The sequence below is a fragment of the Pteropus alecto genome, unplaced genomic scaffold, assembly GCF_000325575.1.
Source record: "Pteropus alecto unplaced genomic scaffold, ASM32557v1 scaffold92, whole genome shotgun sequence".
Classification (NCBI taxonomy): domain Eukaryota; kingdom Metazoa; phylum Chordata; class Mammalia; order Chiroptera; family Pteropodidae; genus Pteropus; species Pteropus alecto.
Window position 1 is genome coordinate 1,898,654 of NW_006432447.1, and position 20,576 is coordinate 1,919,229.

Here is a 20,576-nt window from a genome sequence, read left to right on the forward strand (position 1 = left end):
ACCAAGTATTAATATTTATTAAAATATATTAAAAAGAATACTGCATGATTACATAGGGTTTATTTCATGAATGACAGTAGAGTTTAACATCACAAAATCAATGTAATTCACTTAATGTCTAAAAGAGAAAAATCATGTAATTATCTCCAATAATGCAAAAAAAATCATAAGGTTGCACAAGCGCTCAGAAATTTAGAAGTAAAAGAAAATTTCCTTAACCTATTAAGGATTATATACCACAAAAACTAAATTAAAAATCATCATAGCTTAATGGAGAAATGTTAAGATTAGTCATATGATAAGACAGTAGTATCAACTATCATAACTACCATTTTCTGTAGTAAACTACCATTTACCAATGCCCTGGCCAAAGCTCTAAGGAAAGAAAAAAGAAATAGAGGTTCAAGGATTGTACGTAAAGAGATAAAACTATTATTATTTATAAACGATAAGATCATATGCCTTGAAAAAACGAGCAGAATCAACAGATAGACTCTCAGAATAATAGGAGAGTTTATTGAAATTACTGGAATCAAGATCAACCTACAAACATCAATAGTTTTTACTCTAAACCAGCAATATATGAGAAAATATCAAATATGAAATAACATTCATAATATCTACAAAGACTGTAAATTATCTGGTTTAACTAGGAATATATAGTACTTCTATGGAAAGAACTTAAAAGCCCTAGTAAAGCACACAGAAAATGATTTGAATAAATGTTCAGACATATTATAAGAATATCTATTGTCTTCAGATTAATTTAGAGACTCAATGCCCTTCCTAATTAAATTTTATCTGGATTTTTTTTTTTTTTTAGGAATTCAATTTACTTACTCCAAGATTTATATGAAGAAATACATTTCTATGACTGGATAAATAAACCTTAAAAAAGAAAGAAGGGTAATGGATAGACTTACCTTAGCAGATTATCAGGAGCTAGCACAAAGCTGAGATTAAAGAATAATATAAAACTAGTGTGGTACTCACATAAGAACAGACAAGTAGACCAATGGGATACAATAGAGAGTTCAGAGACACACCCCTCTATATATGGAATTTAATATAAGATCAGAGTGGCACCTTTATTGAATACTAATGGAGAAGACGTTGTTTGGTAGATGATATGGGAAAACTGGCTCACTAGCTGGCTCAAAAAGAGTATCCATATCTAGCACTAGTTACAAAGGTAGACTCTGGATCAAAGTCCTAAATTTGAAAGGTGAAACTATAAAGTTAACAAAAGAATATGTGGAAGGTTATCTTCGTGATCTAAGCGTATGGAAGGACTTTTTTTAACAAAACTTCAAAAAGTCAAACCATAAGGAAAAAAATAATTGATGACTTTGAGCATATCAAAATTGAAGATCTTTGCTGTTTCATGAAGTACACTATGAACAAAGTTAACAGACAAATGTCAGAATGAAGAAGATATTAGCAATGTCTAAAACCATTATTTAGGCTATATAAGGACATCCTGCAAATCATCTGGAAAAAGAAAAATGCAATAGAAAAATGGGAAATGAATATTAGCAGTCTACTTACCGAAGAGGAAATCGTGAAAACTAACAAGCGTATGAAATAAAATGTAAAACACTAAGGATATAGAGCTATATACCTATTGGGCTAGCAAAATAGTAGAAAATTGGATCATGCCAAATGTAGGTGGGGCTCAGAATATAGAGGCTGTGGAAGTGTACACGCATGTAATCAAATCAAGTAGGCACGTATTCTAAGACCCAGCAACTTCACTCATGGTATATGTATATGGTAAGGGCTGAATTGTGTCCTCTCAAAATTCATATGTTGAAATCCTACCTCCAGTACCCCAGAATGTGACCGTATTTGGAGACAGGGCCTTTAAAGAGGTAATTAAGTTAAAATGAGCTTATTATGGTGGGCCCTAATTTGCTTTGACTGGTGTCCAAAAAGAAGATAAAGTTTGGACACACAGAGACACGTAAGAGGTGAATGCACACAGAGAATAGGCCATGTGAGGACACAGGGAGAAGGCAGATGTACCTGCAAGCCAAGGGAAGAGGTCTCAGAAGAAACTAAACCTGCCAATACTTTGATCTTGGACTTCTAGCTTCCAAAACTATGAGAAAACAAGTTTCTGCTGTTCAAGCTACCTGGTCTATAGTATTTTGATATGGTAGCCCTGGCAAACTTACACCCCCATCCTACACACAAGGTGTCATAAAAGAGGCTGTTCACTACAGCATTATTAGAGGTCACCCAGGTGCCCATCCTGGCAGGATAGGCAAGTAAAATGTGGTGAACAAATGCACATTGTGAAGAGTAACGTGGCTTTAGTAGTAAGGGACTAAATGTGCATAGCAACATAAATTGATCATAAAAATACAGGGTTTAAGGAAAAAAGGTAAGAAAGTAAGATATGCAACACGATACTATTTGTGTAAGTTAATAACACATTTAAAACAGCATACATCATATAAGACACATAAAAGCAACAAGATATACATAAAACATATTAGAATGGATGCCTAGGGAGGAATGTTCATAAAAGGGAATAAATACATAAACAAGAAAAGGGCCTTGCATAGACCAGTTTTGATAATGGACCATGAACTGAGGTGTACAATTAAATCAACCTTCTGCATATGAGGTTAAAAATAATAAGTCTAGCTTGGGCCTAAATTATACTCAGTCCAGGGCTCAAGCCCATCTGCAGAGCAACCCCCAATAGTATTCTATCTTTACGAGGGATCAAGGACTGTTTGGTGTGAGATAGGTTTGGGGCAGTTATTCCAAGTGTAAAATAGTGTTGGTCACTCAAATTGTCCTCCAACCCCAACCTCTAAGATGTGCATCTCATCCTAGGCAGAGGGTCTGCCTAGGGACAAAGGATAAACTAGAAGGGAGATTTTCATGAAACCAAGGAAAGATACCCAGGAAGACTGGACAGCCTTGCTCTGTGACTGGAGTTCCATCCTGAGCATAGCTTGAGCAGGAAGGGAACAGCACTGCAGAGACTCAGGGTAGCCAGCAAGACTACTTTTTCAGCACATGAGGTGGGGGGCACCCCAGTTCAGACTGAGAAGGAATTTGAGACAATGAGTGGGTGCAGTGGCAGCTCACTTCCTGAAGATCTACAGGGAAAGACCCAGAATAGTATTAATTTGTGATTATTGTTGGGCTTGAATTTTTACCTCCAAATCTGATGTAGCCTAGGACATCGAATTTTTAGACTGTGGTAGGCAGAATAATGGCCCCCTAAAGATGTCCACATCCCAATCGCTAGAACCTGTGACAGGTGGGTCCATTGCAATTGTAAGAGTCCTTCAAAGTGGAAGAGGGAGATGGAAGTGAATCAGAGAGATGGCAGTGTGCGGAGGACTCAGTCTAGTGTTGCTGGCTTTGAAAATGGAGGAAGGGACCATGAGCCAAGGAATGTGAGTTGTTGCTAGGAGTCGGAAAAGGCGGGAAATAAAAATTCCCCTAGAGCCTCCAGAAGGAAACAGCCCTGCTAACATCTTAATTTTGCCCAGTGCGAACCATTTTGGATTTCCGATCTCCAGAACTGTTAGATAATAAGGACATTTGTATTGTTTAAGCCAGTAGTTTGTTAACAAGAGCAACAGGAAACCAGTGCACAGGTTCATTACAGGGAAATTGATACTAATAGTATCAATCACAAATTGATGGAAAGTTAGATTCATTATGGGAAGACGTCCTGGAACTTAGCTGAGATTCGAAGTCAGAGGGAGACAACCAAAGTAAGGAAACTGTTTTCAGAAAGGGGATGGTGGTCAGCAGATACACTGAGGATGAGAGGAAGGGCAGGAGGAGAAGCTGAGGCCAACAGGCACGTGACTTGCCTAAAAACACATTTCTCGAATCCTTCAAAAATATCTATTAGGGTCTTGGATGTTAGAGGCTCTCAGCTGGAGATTGTGGACCAAGAGGATGAGTAAGGCTGACCTGGTGCCTGTCCTCAGATAGCTTACAGCCTGGTGGCTTTGGGGCTTGGACCTAGTTACACCAACCCATGTCCAGTGTTCTTTCCAATGCATGATTTTGCCTCTCACAAAAACAAAAGTCCAGCTCTCACTGCTGTTGGTCTCAACGACATTCTCTCAGAGTGAGGTGCCGGGTAGGTCCCCAGGGCTGAGCCCACCCTGCATCTGATTATGGTGCAGGGGGACAATGAGCTCCTGCCTTGGATGAGGCGTACCTTCCCACTCAACTCCTTCGAGTTACATGAGGCCAGACTTTTTTCTCTGAGCCTCAGTTTCCTCATCTGTAAAATGGAGGCCACAACCCCCCACCTTTCTTGTGGCTGGGATGACCAGTGATGATGAATATACAGTGTCAGACACAGAGTTGGCCTTCAATAAATGAGACCTTTAAAAAGTATTAAATTTCACTTTCATATTTCACGTATTATATATACTTCAAATAAAATCCCTTAAAAAAATCAACAAGCTACAGATGAAAATCAAATACAAAAGGTGTTATTCCACTTCCTTTACAAAAGTACATATGATAAAAATATTGCATTTTTGATAAGAAATGATTCTGCTGCCTCATTACATCATTTTAAATGAAACCTTTTAAATATCTACACAGAACTGTTGCCAGAGGAAAAATATTTCGATTTTATAGGAAAGAGCTGAAGTCATTATTTTTATGAAGCTTTATAAATGTCATTCAAACACACCATCTTATTTTCATTTGCAATTGAAGCCTTTACTTATGCAAATCCTGACAAATGTTAAAGAAACCAGTGTTTCCCCTGGAATGCTAATATAATCACAGGGAGGGAGGAAGAATTACTTCTGAAGGAAAAATCTATACTGCAGCTCTGTGACTCTGATAAAAATGAAGCTTCCAGAAAACCTCATTAATTAGTGCTCTGCTCATTTAGAAATTGTGTTAAGAAGCAAAGGGACTGCAATGAATTTCTTTCCCATACAGGGAGTGTGAATCGCATAAACACAATTTCAGGGGGAATGTTATTCTTGACTGATTGTATAAAACCCTTAACAGCTTTCAGGCATCTTTTGGTACTTTGTAATTATTAATTTTGTTTATCAATTTATTTCTTTGCTCTTTAATTTAGACATTCATTCATATATTCATTTGTTTGGTCACATTTTCACTCATTTATTCATTCAATAACCATGAAGAGCCTGCTATATGCACAGTGCTGTGGTAAGCATTGTGGGAGAAAGAGGAATTAGACATGAATTTTGCTCTCAAGGAGTCAGAGTTTAAGAGGGATGACAAAACATTTACTTAAGAAAGCCAACATACTTCAGTTTCCGCCTCCATCTCTGTTCCTAGCATCTAAAAGTGACAGAAGATACCTTGAGAAAAAAAAAAGTAACAGTACTGAGTACTTTTCATGGGCAAGACAGTTTTGAGGAATTAGATTGAAGGGAAAAATCCGTGGTCAAATGGACATGCTGCAAAACGTGGTAGCAGTTGTGGGTGTTCCAGGCTCTGGAGAGAAGAGTATCACAAGAAGGGCTCTGGGGGGCAAATGAATGACAAGATGACTTGCTGGGGTATAGCAGGAGCAGGAGCCGGGCTGACTTTCTTATCCTACTTCCTTCCTAGGTGTCCAACCTCTGGGGGTGGGAATGGGCGTACATGTGAGTTCTGGGCTCCAGAAGGAGAACATGACCTCTGGAGCTGGCAAGCAGGATAGAGTAGAGGCTTGCTATTGGTAGATGACCAACAGCAAAATCCTGGCCCCACCCTACCTCTCGCTTTCCTTTATCACTAGAGGTAGCAACCAATCAGATTCTGTTCTGCAAGTATTTGACTGGAGACAAAAGGAGTGTTGCTAGTCAGATTACGTTGGTCCTACAGAGGTTGGATGATGACAATCCAAAATCACATGCAAGCTGAGTTTAGGGAGGAAAAACTAAGGGAGAGCTGAAAGTGGTGCAGATTCAGATGAGAGAGAGGGAAGGAGGAAGGGAAGGAGGGAGGAGGGGAGAAAGAGAAGAGAAAGAGAGAGAGAGAGAGAGAGAGGGAGAGAGAGAGAGAGAGAGAGAGAGAGAGAAACTGATGACTTTCCAGTTCTCTTGGGTATCAGATGCATGCCCTGGCCGGAAGTGGTCTCATAAGACTCCCTTCTCTGTATCATAAACTTCTCTTTTCAAAAGCTTAAATGGATGGACTATCTTTTCTTCTAGAGAATCTCCAATTAAGACATACTCTACTCTGATTCTGAAGAGTACCATCATGGTTATAAAGTAAGATAGCTCTGTGCAGTCTTGATATTTTTCCTCCCTTTCTCCTGTGAATATCAATAAAATTATACTCATGAATGTATGTCCTGCTATATATCAATTAGCAGGTTGTACCTAGGGATATAAAGAAGAATTAGTCTTGCATCACAAAGAAGACAGGAATAATCTTGTACCTTCTTTTATGGACTCTGTCCTGACCTGTCCAGTGGCTCTTCCTTGACTTTCACATAAACAACAAATAAATATATTTTTTAGCATAAGTATACTCCAAATATTGAATGGACATACTTCTACTAAAAAAAATTACATGTCATTAGCCTGAAATTCAAATTGAACTGGGCATCCTGTATTTGTGTTTGTTAAATCTGGCACCTTATCCTTGCCTTGAGTCACCACTGGGGCTAACATGTAACATTTTTTGTCCTGACACCCTGATTACTTGTTTACTAGACCTTGAATTCCACGAAGGCATGGATTGTATCTTATTTTCCTCTAAATCTCTACAACCTAACCCAATGACTAGCACAAATGTTTTTTGAATCAAACTGAACTAATAATTCTCGGGCCTCATTTGCAAAGTCAGTTGAAGCCAGCAGCCCTCTCTCTGGCCCTGAGTTAACACATTTTATGGGATGGCTGGGGTGGGGGGAAGGGGGGGTGCAGTCACATGGTAGGTTCTGTGATCTTGGGATCATCCTAACAGACCTGCATCCAGAGCTTTTAAAGAAATAATATATATAGTACCTTGCAGATGTCACTCCATTGCCCAGGTCCATTATCGTTGATGGCTCTGACTTTAAACAGATACTCGGTATTGGGAGTCAGGTTGTGCAGCTCCAGACTCTGTTGCATTATGTCCCGAATTTGTCCACAGAGCTCTGTCCGCACATTGTTAGGAGGGGAAGTAATGAGTTCATAGAATTCCATCTCAAAAGAGTCCACGTCTTCTGTTGGGCATGTCCAGTAAACCTATGAAGAAATGAACATGTGGGTGTGGTCCTATTACACAGCTTTCAGCTTACCCATAAAGATTTGTGTCACTGACTATCTGTGGGGTGACTTGAAGCTGACCTCATCTCCTCTAGGTGCTGAAGACTTTGAATTAGACTTTGTGCAATGGTCTTGAAAGGCTGTGCAATGAGGCCTGACATGATGCTTGTAATGCATTCCAGGAACAGAGAATGCTCTTCTGGGTTCTGTTACTGTCACCATTATCCTCCTGACACCACTAACCAGGGGAGCTGCCATTTATTAAACACCTGTTGTGCATCAGATTCTATGTCAGACATGGCTAACTCATTCAGTTCTCACAATCCCCTGGGAGGGAGATTTTATTATCCCATTTTACAGTTGCCACTCAGAGGGAGATTTTATTATCCCATTTTACAGTTGCCACTCAGAAAGGTTACATTTAGCAAATACCAGTGGAATCACAGAATCCTAGAAGGTGAAAAATGTATATTTTCCAACTCTCTATTTTACATATAAGAAAATAGAATCCCAGAGAGATGAAATGACTTAGTAATGGAGAATATACATTCATACTTAAAACAAAATAGCAGCTCTTGGGAAGAGATATATTAACAAGTATTAATTAGCAGATTGTACCTGGTATACAAATATTTTAAAATAATTGTATTTTTAATAGATATTGCATACTTTATTTAAACTTTACTAAATGTAAATGTTATAGTTATAAAATTAATTTATAATTATTCTTAGTATAATTTTTAATTTTATGAACTTACATAATTCATTTATAATTATTTTTATATATTAACACATTTAAAACTTGTTATTCATGTACCGTACTAATAAATATTAACTTATTTTTTTCTAATTATCAGAACAAACATACTCACTGTAAAATACTTGGAAAATACAGAAAAAGCATAAGGGAAGAGAATAAACATCACTTATAATCCCACAATTCAGTTAATAATTCATTATTATTTCCTATTTTGGTATATGCATGAATATACAAATATACATAATTTAGATTAAATTGCTTTGATTCCTGCTTTTTTAAAACTTATGATATATATTTCCCTATATTATTAAAAATTCAGTAAAATACCACTGCCCCATAAATGATTTAATCCTTCTATAATTGAACATATAGGTTGTTTCTAATTTTATTTATTTATTTATTTAAAAATTATTGGAGTTACATTCATCAACAAAATCCAGTAAGTTTCAAGGGTACAATTCAATAGTATGTCATATATATCATTATATATTGCATTGTGTGTTCACCACCCAGAGTTAGATTTTGGGTTGTTTTCTAATTTTATACTTAAACAAATAATGGTGCAACTAACACTTCTGGGCATGAATCCTCATCTGAATTTTTCATCATTTTGTTGGGAGGAATTTCTAGAAATAAAGTTGAGTTTTTATATATTAAAAAAAAAACTCTTTAGGATTATTTAGATACTAAGTTATAATTCCAACTTTCAGAATATTTTCTATGCCAAAAGCTTAAAGGAGACTGTTAGTTAACCATCATTTGAGAGAGATATCAACGCAGATTTCATTTTCCATCAGTGCATTACTGAGCACTGTGATTTCTGTGTGAAATCATTCCATAATCCTAAAATAGGGATCGAGGGTATTTTACATCAAATACTACTGTTTGCAATTAAGTTCAGGTGTCCTCTCTTGATAGCTAATGACTTGACTAGGTTTTCCTGTGTAGACTCCTTTCTTGAGCTCATCCAGGGACTACTAATAGGTGGCATGGGGTGATTGTTCCCCACGCCCAAGTAGAGAGCAGACATCACTAGTCCTTCCCCTCTGGAGCAAGATCCTGCCAGCCTCCCAAGAGGTCTGAGTTACATGCAGGTGAGACCTAATGCCATCTCTGGGCTAATGTCACACACACTGCAGGCTTTGCTGATCTAGTATCATTTGGAAATGTAGATCCAGCTGCTCATTTGTGGGCACCTATTATGTGGAGGGCAGAGATATTCTGCTGTGTCTGATCGCCCATAGGGGGGCATGTTCTATGTTGCAACATAAGGTTATTCTTGATGTCAATTATAAACAAAATATAGATTATGATGTCTCAGGAGAATGGAAAAGTAAAGCTTGGTCAGTGTCTGGCTTTCATTTTCTTGTTTTAAGACCTCTGATACTAAAGTGTGGCCTGCAGACCAGCAACAGCATCACCACCTGGAATCTCGTATCCCACTGAGACTCGCTGAAACAGAACCTGCATTTTAACAAGATCCCCAGGTGCACATTCATGATTGAGCACTACTAGTTTAGACTTCAAGGATGCTAAAAGTCTTTGGGAATGTTCTCAGATTACGGGAGCAAAAGTTGGGCTCTGCCACATGGAAGCAGGCCATGGGCTGGCCCAGGGGATCTCCCTATAGGGAGCCTAAGAGGAGGCAAGATATTGTCTAATAGAATATCTAGTTGCATGTTAATCTTTTTTCCTCCTTGAACTTTAATAAAATATTCTATAAACAGTTCAATTTAAGTTCAGCCGAATTTGAAAGGAATGTTAAGGGAAAAGCTATTTGTCTATTTAGGCCAAGAGGCCACGGAGGAGTCGTGTCCCTTGAAGCCAGGTGATGGCAATAGTAGAGGTCTGTGAAAGATTCCTCCTCTCCCCTCTCCCCCGCCAAAAAAAGTTGAATCTCAGGAGAAGAGAATTGAAATTCCATTGAGGATTATCCTTCCAATATTTCCAAATCATGGAGAGTCTGAATGTTTTCTTTAGAAAAGGTAGCAATTTAGAAGAATCATAGCTGATATGTAATGCAACCTGCATTTCTCATACCAATTTTTGTGCTCTTTCTACTATTACAGGTTTTTCTCTGGGAAATATTAGACTTTCCAAGCAGTCTCTTGAAATTACTTTGGTTCCCAAATTGGGTTCTCTTTCAGTAGAGAAGCTGCCTTTGAAGTGGAGTTGGAAATTTTAGATGTATTTCTACTATGAGTTAGATACCTTGTTAGCTTTAAGCTAGTCTTGGGCTACTTAAAATTTCAGGAACTTACCCCTTTCAAATGGGCTGACCACAAAGAGTCCAGAGGAGCAGATTCGAGTGACTGGACCCTAGAGGTCAAAGCAATAAGTGCAGTTCTTCCTGACTAACCACCTCCATTCAGTACCCCACATCCTCCCACCTTCCCCATGGGGCCCAGACCCTTTTCTTACCTTGGCAGCTCTGGGATACACCAGAGTCTGGTAGATAATAATTGGGCCTGGGGTCTTCACAGAGCCATCATTGAATGAGTACCAGTTGTGGAAGCTGCCACTGTTCTGCACAGACCGGTTTTCTGCCCCTGCGCTCCAGTAGGTGTAGAGGCCATCTGTGGGTTTGGCGGGTGCGGCCGACTGGGCTCGCCCGTAGGCCTCCAGACCCATCTTGGCCTTCTCGTTGCCGGTGGTATTGAAGGACAACAAGGAGGTGCTTCGCTGGTATATCTCCTGGTTGTCAAAGCTGTGGGTGCTGAAAGTGACCTTCCTGGCAATCATCATTTCTGAGTGCATGGGATAGGGGGCGGGCAGGGAGTCCCCTGAGGAGCATACCTTCTTGGGTCCTGTGGGGAAGAGGTCATGGATAGCACTGGAGAGCTCAGCAAAGTCCAAGGGCATGCAGTGCAAGGAGTGTAGCCGGAGCTGTGGGTCAGGCCTGTAGGTGCTCTGGATGCCGTCCTCGATCTGTTCCACCAGAATCTTGGCAGACTGCAGGAACGCCACCTGGCCTGTCTCCTTCAGGGCTTCCTTGGAGTAGGCGATCAGGCCATCCATTTCATTTACTTTCATGGTTGTGACGTTCACATATTTTTCAATTTCCTTTTGCCTGGACACTTCTAGATTCTCTATCTGCTCCATGATCAATTTCTCTTTTTCCTGTAGAATATTGCGCAGCTTGAGAAATCCATTTCTGATCTCTTTTCTCTTTGCCTCCTTGTCAGCTTTGAAGCTGTTTTTTAAAATGTTGAATTCCATTAGGTCATTATCAATTTCATATCGGACTGCAAAACAATCAAGTTAGTTACTTCAGTTAAAGTTTTCATTTCGCCAGATGTCAAAGCCAGTAGTAAACTGGAGCAAATTACCTTGGACTCCAAGGAAGTGGGTGGACTGGGAGGGGAGGCACCTGTAGCTGGGCTGATACACACTAGAATACATTTCATAAAATGGTTTGTGAAAGGCATTTGGCATCTCTCAGTACACCCATCTCTTCTTTCTTCTCTAATACATCCCTTAGATATAACAGTCACTCTTCCCTGGTATACTTCTATATTTTAATAGTAATCCCTGTGGCCTTTGGTCTGAAGTTGGAAGTTCAAGGCTACCCATGATATAAGTTTTCACCAGACTACACTTTTCAGCAAATTGGACTTGAGAAGATATAATGTCACAAAGTGGATTTCCCTGTGTGAAAGCGAAGCTTTTGCAGGGGTAGGAGAAAGAATTAAATTTCTAATGACTATTTCTAAATGTTGTCATGCCTTATTCACCAAAAACCCAGCCCTCGCCAATAGTGGGACATCAGCACAGTTTTCCTTCTCTGTGGCTGTCTCACATGCCCTTTTTCTCTGCTGGGGGATTCCACTCTCTTGGGTTCAGCTATGCTCCATCTCTTGCCTTTCTCCCACTTCCTTCTAATAAAGGGTCTGCTATTACACTTCAAGGAGAATCCAATCCATCTTGCATCCTCTCACGTGGTATTTGGATTTTAAGTGCACTCATTTGACTGACTGGACATTCGTTTCACGGTACATGCCTTTCTATGCACTAGTGATATAGCCATGAATATGAGAGGGCATCGATTCTTGGGACACTGATAAATCCAATAGCACTACAGCACAGAGGACACGGATAGGGTGGTATGTAGCACGTCTCTGTGAAATGGGTACCTTTGTTGGCTTTAGGGAGATTTAGGGATCAGGAAGCAATTTGAAGACGTCAGCCTTCTGTGGTCTATTCTAAAATAAGTTTCTCCCCATGGAAGGCCAACTCTACAGTGAATTGATGGGCTACCATCCACCAAATTTTACTCAGGAGTGGGGGTGACCAAGTCTTTTTGTAGTTGGTTCTTAACATGGTCCTGGGTCCATGGTGAGCTGGACCTCTGTGGGTGGTGGCCATTGTAACAATGATACACACCTGAGTAAGAGAACCCTGGCGTTCTGTCAGACCATGAGCAGGGACCATGGTTATCTTGGTTACTGTTATAACTAGGGTGTATAGTGGTGCTCAAAAGGTGTTTGTTGTGTGAAAGCCATTGTGTCCTGTTATCTAACATCTTTGGGGGGAATATCAGCAGTGTCATGCTTTGGCTTACTTTCTGAAGCCTCTATTTCCTTTGCCCACCTCCTTCCTCACACCGGCCCAGAAGGGATGAGGGGGTGATGTAGATGGGGGCTGAACAGGAAACTATCAGAGTGTGGTTGCAGTGGTACTGAGAAGGGTCCCCTGCCCTCCCCAAATGCAAACCCTCTTGTGACTTATGGCAGCTGAAATTTCACTTTATGCATTACTTTCTTTGACTATTCAATAGTTACTCACTGTTAAAGATACTTGGATAGGAATTTTTTTTGCTTTATTAGGGATTAGTTACGCTTAAGTAGAGCAGAGTCAGGAGAGGCAGGATAAAAACAGATGAGGGGGAAATAGGTAGCAGTAGGAGAAGCAAAAGGACAGAGGAGGCCAGAAACTGCTTCCCGCTCACTGCCCTTACAAATATGGCGGCAGCTTTGCAAGAGCTGGTCTTAGAGGAAAGTCAAATCAAGGCCTCTCTCAGGCAATATGCTTAAAAATAGATGTTATTTATTAAACATTTATTATGGACCAGATCCATATATTATGCATATGATAGCTTATGTCCATATATTATCATATAGTACACATATCCTTCTATGAAGATGTTGTTCCCATTTATAGATGAGGAGACTAAGGCTCAGAGAGGTTAAACAAAGACTGTCCAGTGTCACACAGCAAGTAAATGGGAGGAACCAGGACCTGTCCTTAATTTTATTTGTCTAACGCCAAAGCCTATGTTCTTAAATGCTCCTCTGTGGTTCTCAGCCCTCTGTGAGCACTGGAGCCACCTGAGGGAATTAAAAAAAAATACTCTTCTCTTGGCCTCACCTGCTTAGATTCTGAATTGACCGAAGTTGGGGCTCAGCAATTCAGGTGAATCAGTTTGCTGCTAGGTTTAGAACTAATCTGGAGAATCTTCTGGGGATCTTATTAAAATGCAGATTCCCATGCAGTCTGGATGGGGTGGGGCCTGAGGTTCTGCAGTCTCACAAGCTCCCAGGTGATGCCACCGCTGCTGGGTCCTAGTTAGTAAAGCGTCCCAGGCAGTGTTAGTGTGCAGCTGGGGTTGATACCACCACTTTAAACTCTCAACACAAACTAGATCTCTCCAGGGCTGAGTTTTTCAAATTGTGTTCTCAGATCCCTGTTTTTGAATTACCTGGAGATCTGTTTTAAATCCAGATTTATGGCACCTCCCCAGAAAGTGAATTGAATCTTAGAAAAGGCTCACAGAACTTCAGGATATGACAGGATCAAATTCATCATTTTCCAAAGGGGAAAATGAGGCTTGAGGTCATGAAGATTATAACTAAGATTATATAATCTTTATGGACTTCTTATGTGCCAGATTTTTTTTTTGCTTGCTTCCCAAAGTATAACTCATCAAATCCTCACAATCACCCAACGAGAGAGTTACTACTATTATCCCCATTTTATAGATGAGAAAGCCAAGGCACAGGGTGATTAAGCGGCTGGTGGCAGTTGCCAGGTGTGGACACCAAGCCAACCACTTGTAGCCTAGCTCAGTGCTTCCCAGCGCTTCTAGCGAAGCTCCACCAGGTGGAGGCAAGGCTCTCACTAACCAGATTACCCCAAGCCATCTTCTCCATCACTTCCCGAACTACGAGTTATGCTGGAAGGGAGAGAAGGGGATCAGGACCTGCTTTGAATTTGGCGATGGCGCTGAAGAGTGCGGCGGCCCTCTCGGAGCAGGCGTCGATGAGGCTGACGGTGTCGTGGCCGTTGTGGAATGCGGTCTTGCAGAAGGTGCAGAGCAACTGGTTGTCGTTGCGGCAGTACTCGATGATGCGGCTGGATGGGTGTTGGATGCAGATCTTCTCGTCCTGGTCCTCGGCGCTGGTGTCCACGAAGACGTGGTCCTGCATGGTCACGTCCGAGTGGAAGGTCTTGAGGCAGTCGTTGCACAGGTTGAGGCGGCAGGTGATGCAGCGCTTGTAGGCGATGCGCCGGCTGCGGCAGACCTGGCAGAGGATGGGCCCTGTGGAGCGGTCGAAGCGCCACTTGAGGTAGCCATGCTCCTGCATGTAGCGCTTGGTGAGGCGCCCGCGCAGGTAGTTCTCGGGCAGCTGCATCTTGTTGCTGTAAGGCATGCAGTGCGAGCGGTCACACACTGGGCAGACGAGGATGAAGAAGTTCTCAGTGACCTCAGCGTGCTTTTGCAGCTGCCGCAGGCACTTCTCGCACAGGCTGTGGTTGCAGGGCAGCATAAACGAGTGCAGGCGCAGCCGGTTGCACATGGGGCACGAGAGATGGTCGACCAGGTGGCTGTTCGTTGACATCGTCTTCACCTCATCCATTTGGGTATCACTGCCCCCGATGCGCAGGGCCATTTTGGAGCTGAAAGGAGAAGCAGACACAGGGAGAACTTTAGGACATGGGCTCCAGAGCTCGCTCCATTTCTCCGCCTCCCGAATTGGAGGGCCACTGAGGGGCAGTCCCCTGTCATGGCCAGGAGCATGGGCTCAGTGTCAGGGTGCCTGGATTCTGAACCTGCCTTCACTATCTGTTAGCTAGGTGACCTCAGGTAAGTTAATTAACCTCTCTCTGCCTGTTTCCTCATTATAAAATTAGTACTCACATTAGAGAACTTCTCGAGAGGATCACAATTGAATTTAATACCTGCAAGGCCTTAGAGTAGTCCTTGGATCCCAGTAAGTGCTGTACAACTGCTTCTTGTTATTTTTGAGCAAGGAAAAAGCAGCCAGACTGGGCTGACACTGTCAGCTGGGCCTTGGGATTCTGTTGGCCATAATAATATCACAGAATATCAGCACTAGACAAGGCCATTCTGGGACTGTGATAGAGCAAAGCAGAAATGATACCACTTCATCATGTTTGAACTTAGACAAAAGCAAGTTCATTGTCCAAATCACACAAATGACCAAACATCCCCTCTCCTGGTTGATGGGAGTGACTGCTGCTTTTTCACCAGTTGTACCATTAGGCTCCCTCTGGTCTTCCCACCTTCTAGACAAGATTTATTAAGATACTAAGTAGGAGATTCATCCCCACATCCTCACCTAACGTGAAACTAAATCCTATAATAACCTCTTGATGCCTTCTTACCGAGACACCTCACACTTAACCACAGTGTATGTTCTCACTTGTCGCAATTTGGCAACAAATCCAATCTCATCCAGTTAAAGGTGTATTCTTGGTGGGTTTTTCCCGGAGGGCATTGGCATCATTATTATTAGTGTAGGATGGAACCCAGAAGAGGATGGGTAGTGTCCTTCCCTGGACACCAGGAGGTCAGTCCCCGAGCCAAGCCTAAAATCCGTGTGTCTCACCACTAGACAAGTAAGAATTAAGGATCTAAGCAGATTGCACATGATGGAATGCAGCACTGTAGAGTCGCACCCTTGAGATGAATTTCTTAAACTCTCTTATTCTGTTTCCTCATTTATAAATCAAGGCTCATAATACTACTGTCATGAGAATTTTACAGTCTACATGAGATAATCTACGAGCACGAGATAATCTATGAGATGTGCTTAACTGCTAGTACCTAGTTAGTAAATGTGGCACTGTAATTATTACCCTCTACTACTAGCTGTTTAATGTCCCCAGTAGAGGAAAACAGTGGTCAAGAGCATGAAAAGTGTGTGCTTCTACTGTTTGTGGGGGTGTGTGTGCTTTATTTGTCTAATATCTGAGGCCGATTTCATGTATTTTAAGAACTGTGGATAAAGTAAGAGCATACTTGTAAAATTCAAGTGCATGTTCTAAGAAGCTATAATCAGGACTGTTTCTGAATAAATGAATTAGCTGTGGGGTGTCGACAGATATACAGTTTTTGACTCTATCTCTTTGCCTCTGTTCACCTGAGTTATATTTGGGTGTTGATCTTAACATTGTGGCTGTGTTCTCTTCTGCTTTTGCCTTCTCGTGGTCTGTATTTACCCCTGTCTAAAAAAAAAGTTCTTTATTCCCCGGCCCCTTCCCCTAATCCCTTGGTCAGACACCCATGTCTCAGGGCCCAGACAGTCAAAGGTGCAGCCTAAGTGTACTGGAATGGAGTGCCCCTGTGGTGACTGAGGCACCTGAAAAGCTCATCCCTTACCATTTGGATGCTGGGCTTCAGGCTGGCAGGCCTCAGGGTTCTCAGCCCTGCTCCTTTTCCACATTGCCAGCCTCCTGCCTGGGCCCCGAAGGGATCATGGGGAGGTACAGGTCCATTATACACACGGTACCTCAATGGATCTTTCTAGTTTGGTGAGGTGGAACTCTCAGAATCAGGGCGTAATATAAAGAGAGACAGCATGAGAAATCAGAAAGAAGAAGAAAGGGTAGGTGGTGTTGGGGGGAGAGAAAGAGAGGGCAGAGCTAAGAGACAGGTGTTAATGGCTCAGGGAGCTGGGGTGGAAAAGGAAGTGAGAAAAAGAGATGAGTAAGGCAGAGAAGGGTGAGCGAGACCAGAGTGAGACAGGATAAGCAAGATGCTGAGCAGGAAGTAGTGGTGAGGAACAGGGGAGGCAGTGGTTCAGAAACCAGGAAAGGCCATAAGCCTCAGTACACCCAGAACCAACCTCCTGACACTTGCAATAGCGTTTGACCATTTTCTCAAAGCCTTAGGCTTAAATGTGGGCATTCGGTGCTCATGGTTCCATGTTAAAACTGTCTCCTAGCCCAGCAGCCTTGTCTTCTTGCTGAGATATCCAGCCTGTGCTCCTCTGCGTGGCTTTCTCCCCCTCCTAAATTCAAGCCTGTTCTCCTTGCACCTAGGTTCTCATTTTCCTCCTTGTCCCTTCCAGGCCATTCTGCATTTTAGAATCACTGGGTGTGGGGTGGGAGCTTTTACAATTCTGATGCCCAGACCATACCCCAGACTAATAAAATCAGAATGCCTAGGGGTGGGAGCCAGGTATCAGAATTTTTAAAGATCCCTCAGTGATCCCAATGCAATGTTTGGGAGTTACTGGCTTAAGGCATCTTCCCAAAGCACCGATGTCATCCCTCCTCTGTTGAAATAGTCTCAGTGACTCTCCTGGCTGATGCACAGAAAATGGGAAGGTGAGCAGAGAGGAGTGTGGACACTACTTTCTGCACCTTAGAACTTCTGGGCCTGCATCCAGAACCCCTGGGTTCTATTTTCATGCAAGGACGATGAGGTCCATGAGCAGAGTAATGTTTACTAAGCATCTACTAAGTGCTTAACGGCAAGATGGATTGATCATACTTTCCCGCTGAATTCACTGAACCTTTGCTCACAGAATTGCTTTTCCAAACTTGAAAGGCTTTAAACCTTACTCTCCAAATCCTGTCATAGTACTGAGCTTTAATCTTTCCTCCCCTAAGGAGTCTGTCTCTAGTACTCCAGACTCTTCTCACAGGTGGCATAAAAAGACTGGTTTAGTCAAGGCAGGAAGAGGATATTCGATGCCTGACACAGAGAGTTAATGCCCCAAAGAGTGACTGAAACCCTCAGTGCCAAGACCTCTGGATAGGAACAAAGAGAAAGCTGGCAGGAGTACACAGCTGCCTGGTGTCCTTATGTTGGCCATGGGGGTCTAAAGTGGCTTGTGGAGTGATTATTTTTCTAATAAGTACTGCAGATATCAAGAGTTCAGAGAAAGAAGAATATGAGCAATTTATATTTTTATATCACATAATACAGGGGTCCCGAAACCCTGGGCTGTGGACCAGTACTGGTCCATGGCCTGTTAGTAACTGGGTGCACAGCAGTAGGTGAGTGGCCAGCAAGAAAGTGAAACTTCGTCTGTATTTGCAGATGCTTCCTAGTGCTAGCATCACTGCCTCAGCTCCACCTCAGATCCGTAGGCATTAGATTCTCATAGGAGCACAGGTTCCTGGTTAGGCATTAAGATTCTCATAGGAGCACAGGTTCCTGGTGCCAAAAAGGTTGGGGACCGCTGACATAACAGATTACAAAGCACATGCATTAATCCTCATGCCCACTGAATCAAGGCAAGTGTTGTTCTCTCTGTTTTGCGGTAGAGCATTTTAAAGTAACAGAACACACAGACTCTGCATTCAAATCCTGAGTGCATCTGACGAGCTGTAAGATCCTGGGCAACTAACTTAACCTCTTAGTGGCTCAGTTTTCTTATTGGTAGGGTGAGCATGGGATGAGGGTTACGTGGAGTCCGACAGGCAGTACCTGGCAAGTTGCTTAAGCACTGAGTATTAACGAGTAGAGAGAGCGCTGAGGCTCAGGAGACCACAGTGTTCCTTCACACAGCTGCTGGAGCTTGGATTTAGAACTCGGATCTACATGTGGTGAAGAGCTATATAGGACACACTTAATTGCTACAGAATTCTTGGCCTCCTTTTTTTTTTTTTTTCCTAGATAGAGAAATGGACTCAGAACAGGAGTACTGGCCTGCTCTGTGGACCCCACAGCTTTCCTGAGCCAGCGTGGCCCACACCGGGTGCCTAGCACTTACGAGGTATGGATGCTCCTGAGGCGGCCCTTGTGAAACGTGATGGTGACATTGCGGCAGCAGCGGCTCTCGTAGTAGTAGCACTTGAGGTTGCTGCTGGCCGTGCAGCAGCACTTACAGTTGGGGTCATTGGCCCACGAACAGCAGCACCAGTGGCAGTTGGGGTTCTCGGAGCAGGTGCAGTGGCAGCACTGGCAGTTCCGCTCATCCTTGTACGGGCAGGGAAAGCAGGTGCAGTTCCTCTCGGAGGTGAAGAGGAACTTGCAGCACAGACAGGAACATAATTGAGGACAACATCTCTGCCATGTACAACATGGGGAACAAACACACATAGCAGTCTCCATGGCTCCTACATGATTGCACCTTCTCTATTCTACTGGAATCCTGCTGTTAGTTCTCCCTTGGAGGGCTTCCTCTTCTCCTTGATGGGGCCGTCAGCTTGGAGGTTGCAAGAGGTTGGCTGTTATGAGGCCTTCACAGGCTGTGCCCCTCCTAGGAAGCTCATGGGCTGGCTTTTACATATATCAGCCTGAGGCCATTTTCTTATGTCACAATCCCTGTCTCCCCATCATATCTCACTATGTTGGGTAGGTGGGAGGGTGAGATCTGGGGGTTAGTGGCTGGTGGACCGATGGACATGCCATGCTTCCAAAGGACCAGCCCCGAGGAACATTAAGGCAACGAGCATCCTGGAGGGTTAGCTGTCGCTTGCCACTTTTCGAGCTATGGGGTGGATTTCAGAAGCTATTTCCCTTTGCTTGGTGCTTTCCTTGCAACTTGGACAAGTTGATTTGAGGATATATCCTTATATGCTGAAAGGCCTGGGTATGACTAATTGGAAAAGTAGATTGACATGATGTTCCTCTCCTTGGGCCTTTTCTGTATTGATAGAACTTTTATTTGGTGAACAAAGCACAGTGTTTACACATAATAGCAATGCCACATTTAAAGGGAATCACCATTTGGAGAAAGAATTAATGAGAAAAAAGATATCGGTTCACTTAGGCACTTCTGTCAGTAGTCACTGAGTTTGCCAATTGTTGCATCGTCACGGCTGATTTTCACGAGGCTTCATGCATACGTCACTCTGAATATTTCTTGGCTTTTTTGCATCTTCATGGGGTTTGGCCGAGGCTCAAGCTGTTTCCTTTCTCCTCCTCTACTCCCATCTCACTGTATCACTTTTACAAAAGTATCACCTTTAAAGATTCTTCATGAGAATCTTTAACTTTTAGTATACGGGCAGTATCTCTAGACTTGACCTTATATTTTAGGGGAGAATTTTCTTTTCTGCAGCTTGCAAAAATTAAAAGAGTAGTACTTTCATGGTCATACCGCCCTGTGGTATAAACACTGTCTTATTATTTTCCAAAAGAAGCAGAAGTGAGAGCTGAATTAGCTGCAGGAGTTTATTGCATAATTTATAGTCTTTCCATATGATTATCACCTTTATAATAGGAAGAACATTCACTGAGTGCTAACTGTGCCAGCCACACATTGATTTTAGATTCCTATAAATGAAAATCTTGAATCATAGGGTACCTGCTTTATTTTTTTTTGATAGATACCACTAAATTGCTTACTTAAATGAATGTGCTACTTTATGCTGACGCCAACAATGTATGAGAGACA

At 42.3% G+C, this 20,576-nt stretch overlaps 1 protein-coding gene across 1 annotated transcript in view; it reads right to left on the reverse strand.

The window, feature by feature from the left end:
- The window catches only part of TRIM42 (tripartite motif containing 42), a 21,316-nt gene extending 1,841 nt beyond the window's left edge, over positions 1 to 19,475 (reverse strand). The window contains exons 1-4 of the mRNA XM_006907190.1: positions 18,948 to 19,475; positions 14,180 to 14,877; positions 10,402 to 11,225; positions 6,975 to 7,199 (exon numbers count right to left, since the gene is read on the reverse strand). Coding sequence (XP_006907252.1) covers positions 6,975 to 7,199; positions 10,402 to 11,225; positions 14,180 to 14,877; positions 18,948 to 19,288 — 2,088 coding nt within the window. The 5' untranslated portion in view covers positions 19,289 to 19,475. The remainder of the gene's footprint in view (positions 1 to 6,974; positions 7,200 to 10,401; positions 11,226 to 14,179; positions 14,878 to 18,947) is intronic.
- Positions 19,476 to 20,576: the final 1,101 nt, after the last annotated feature.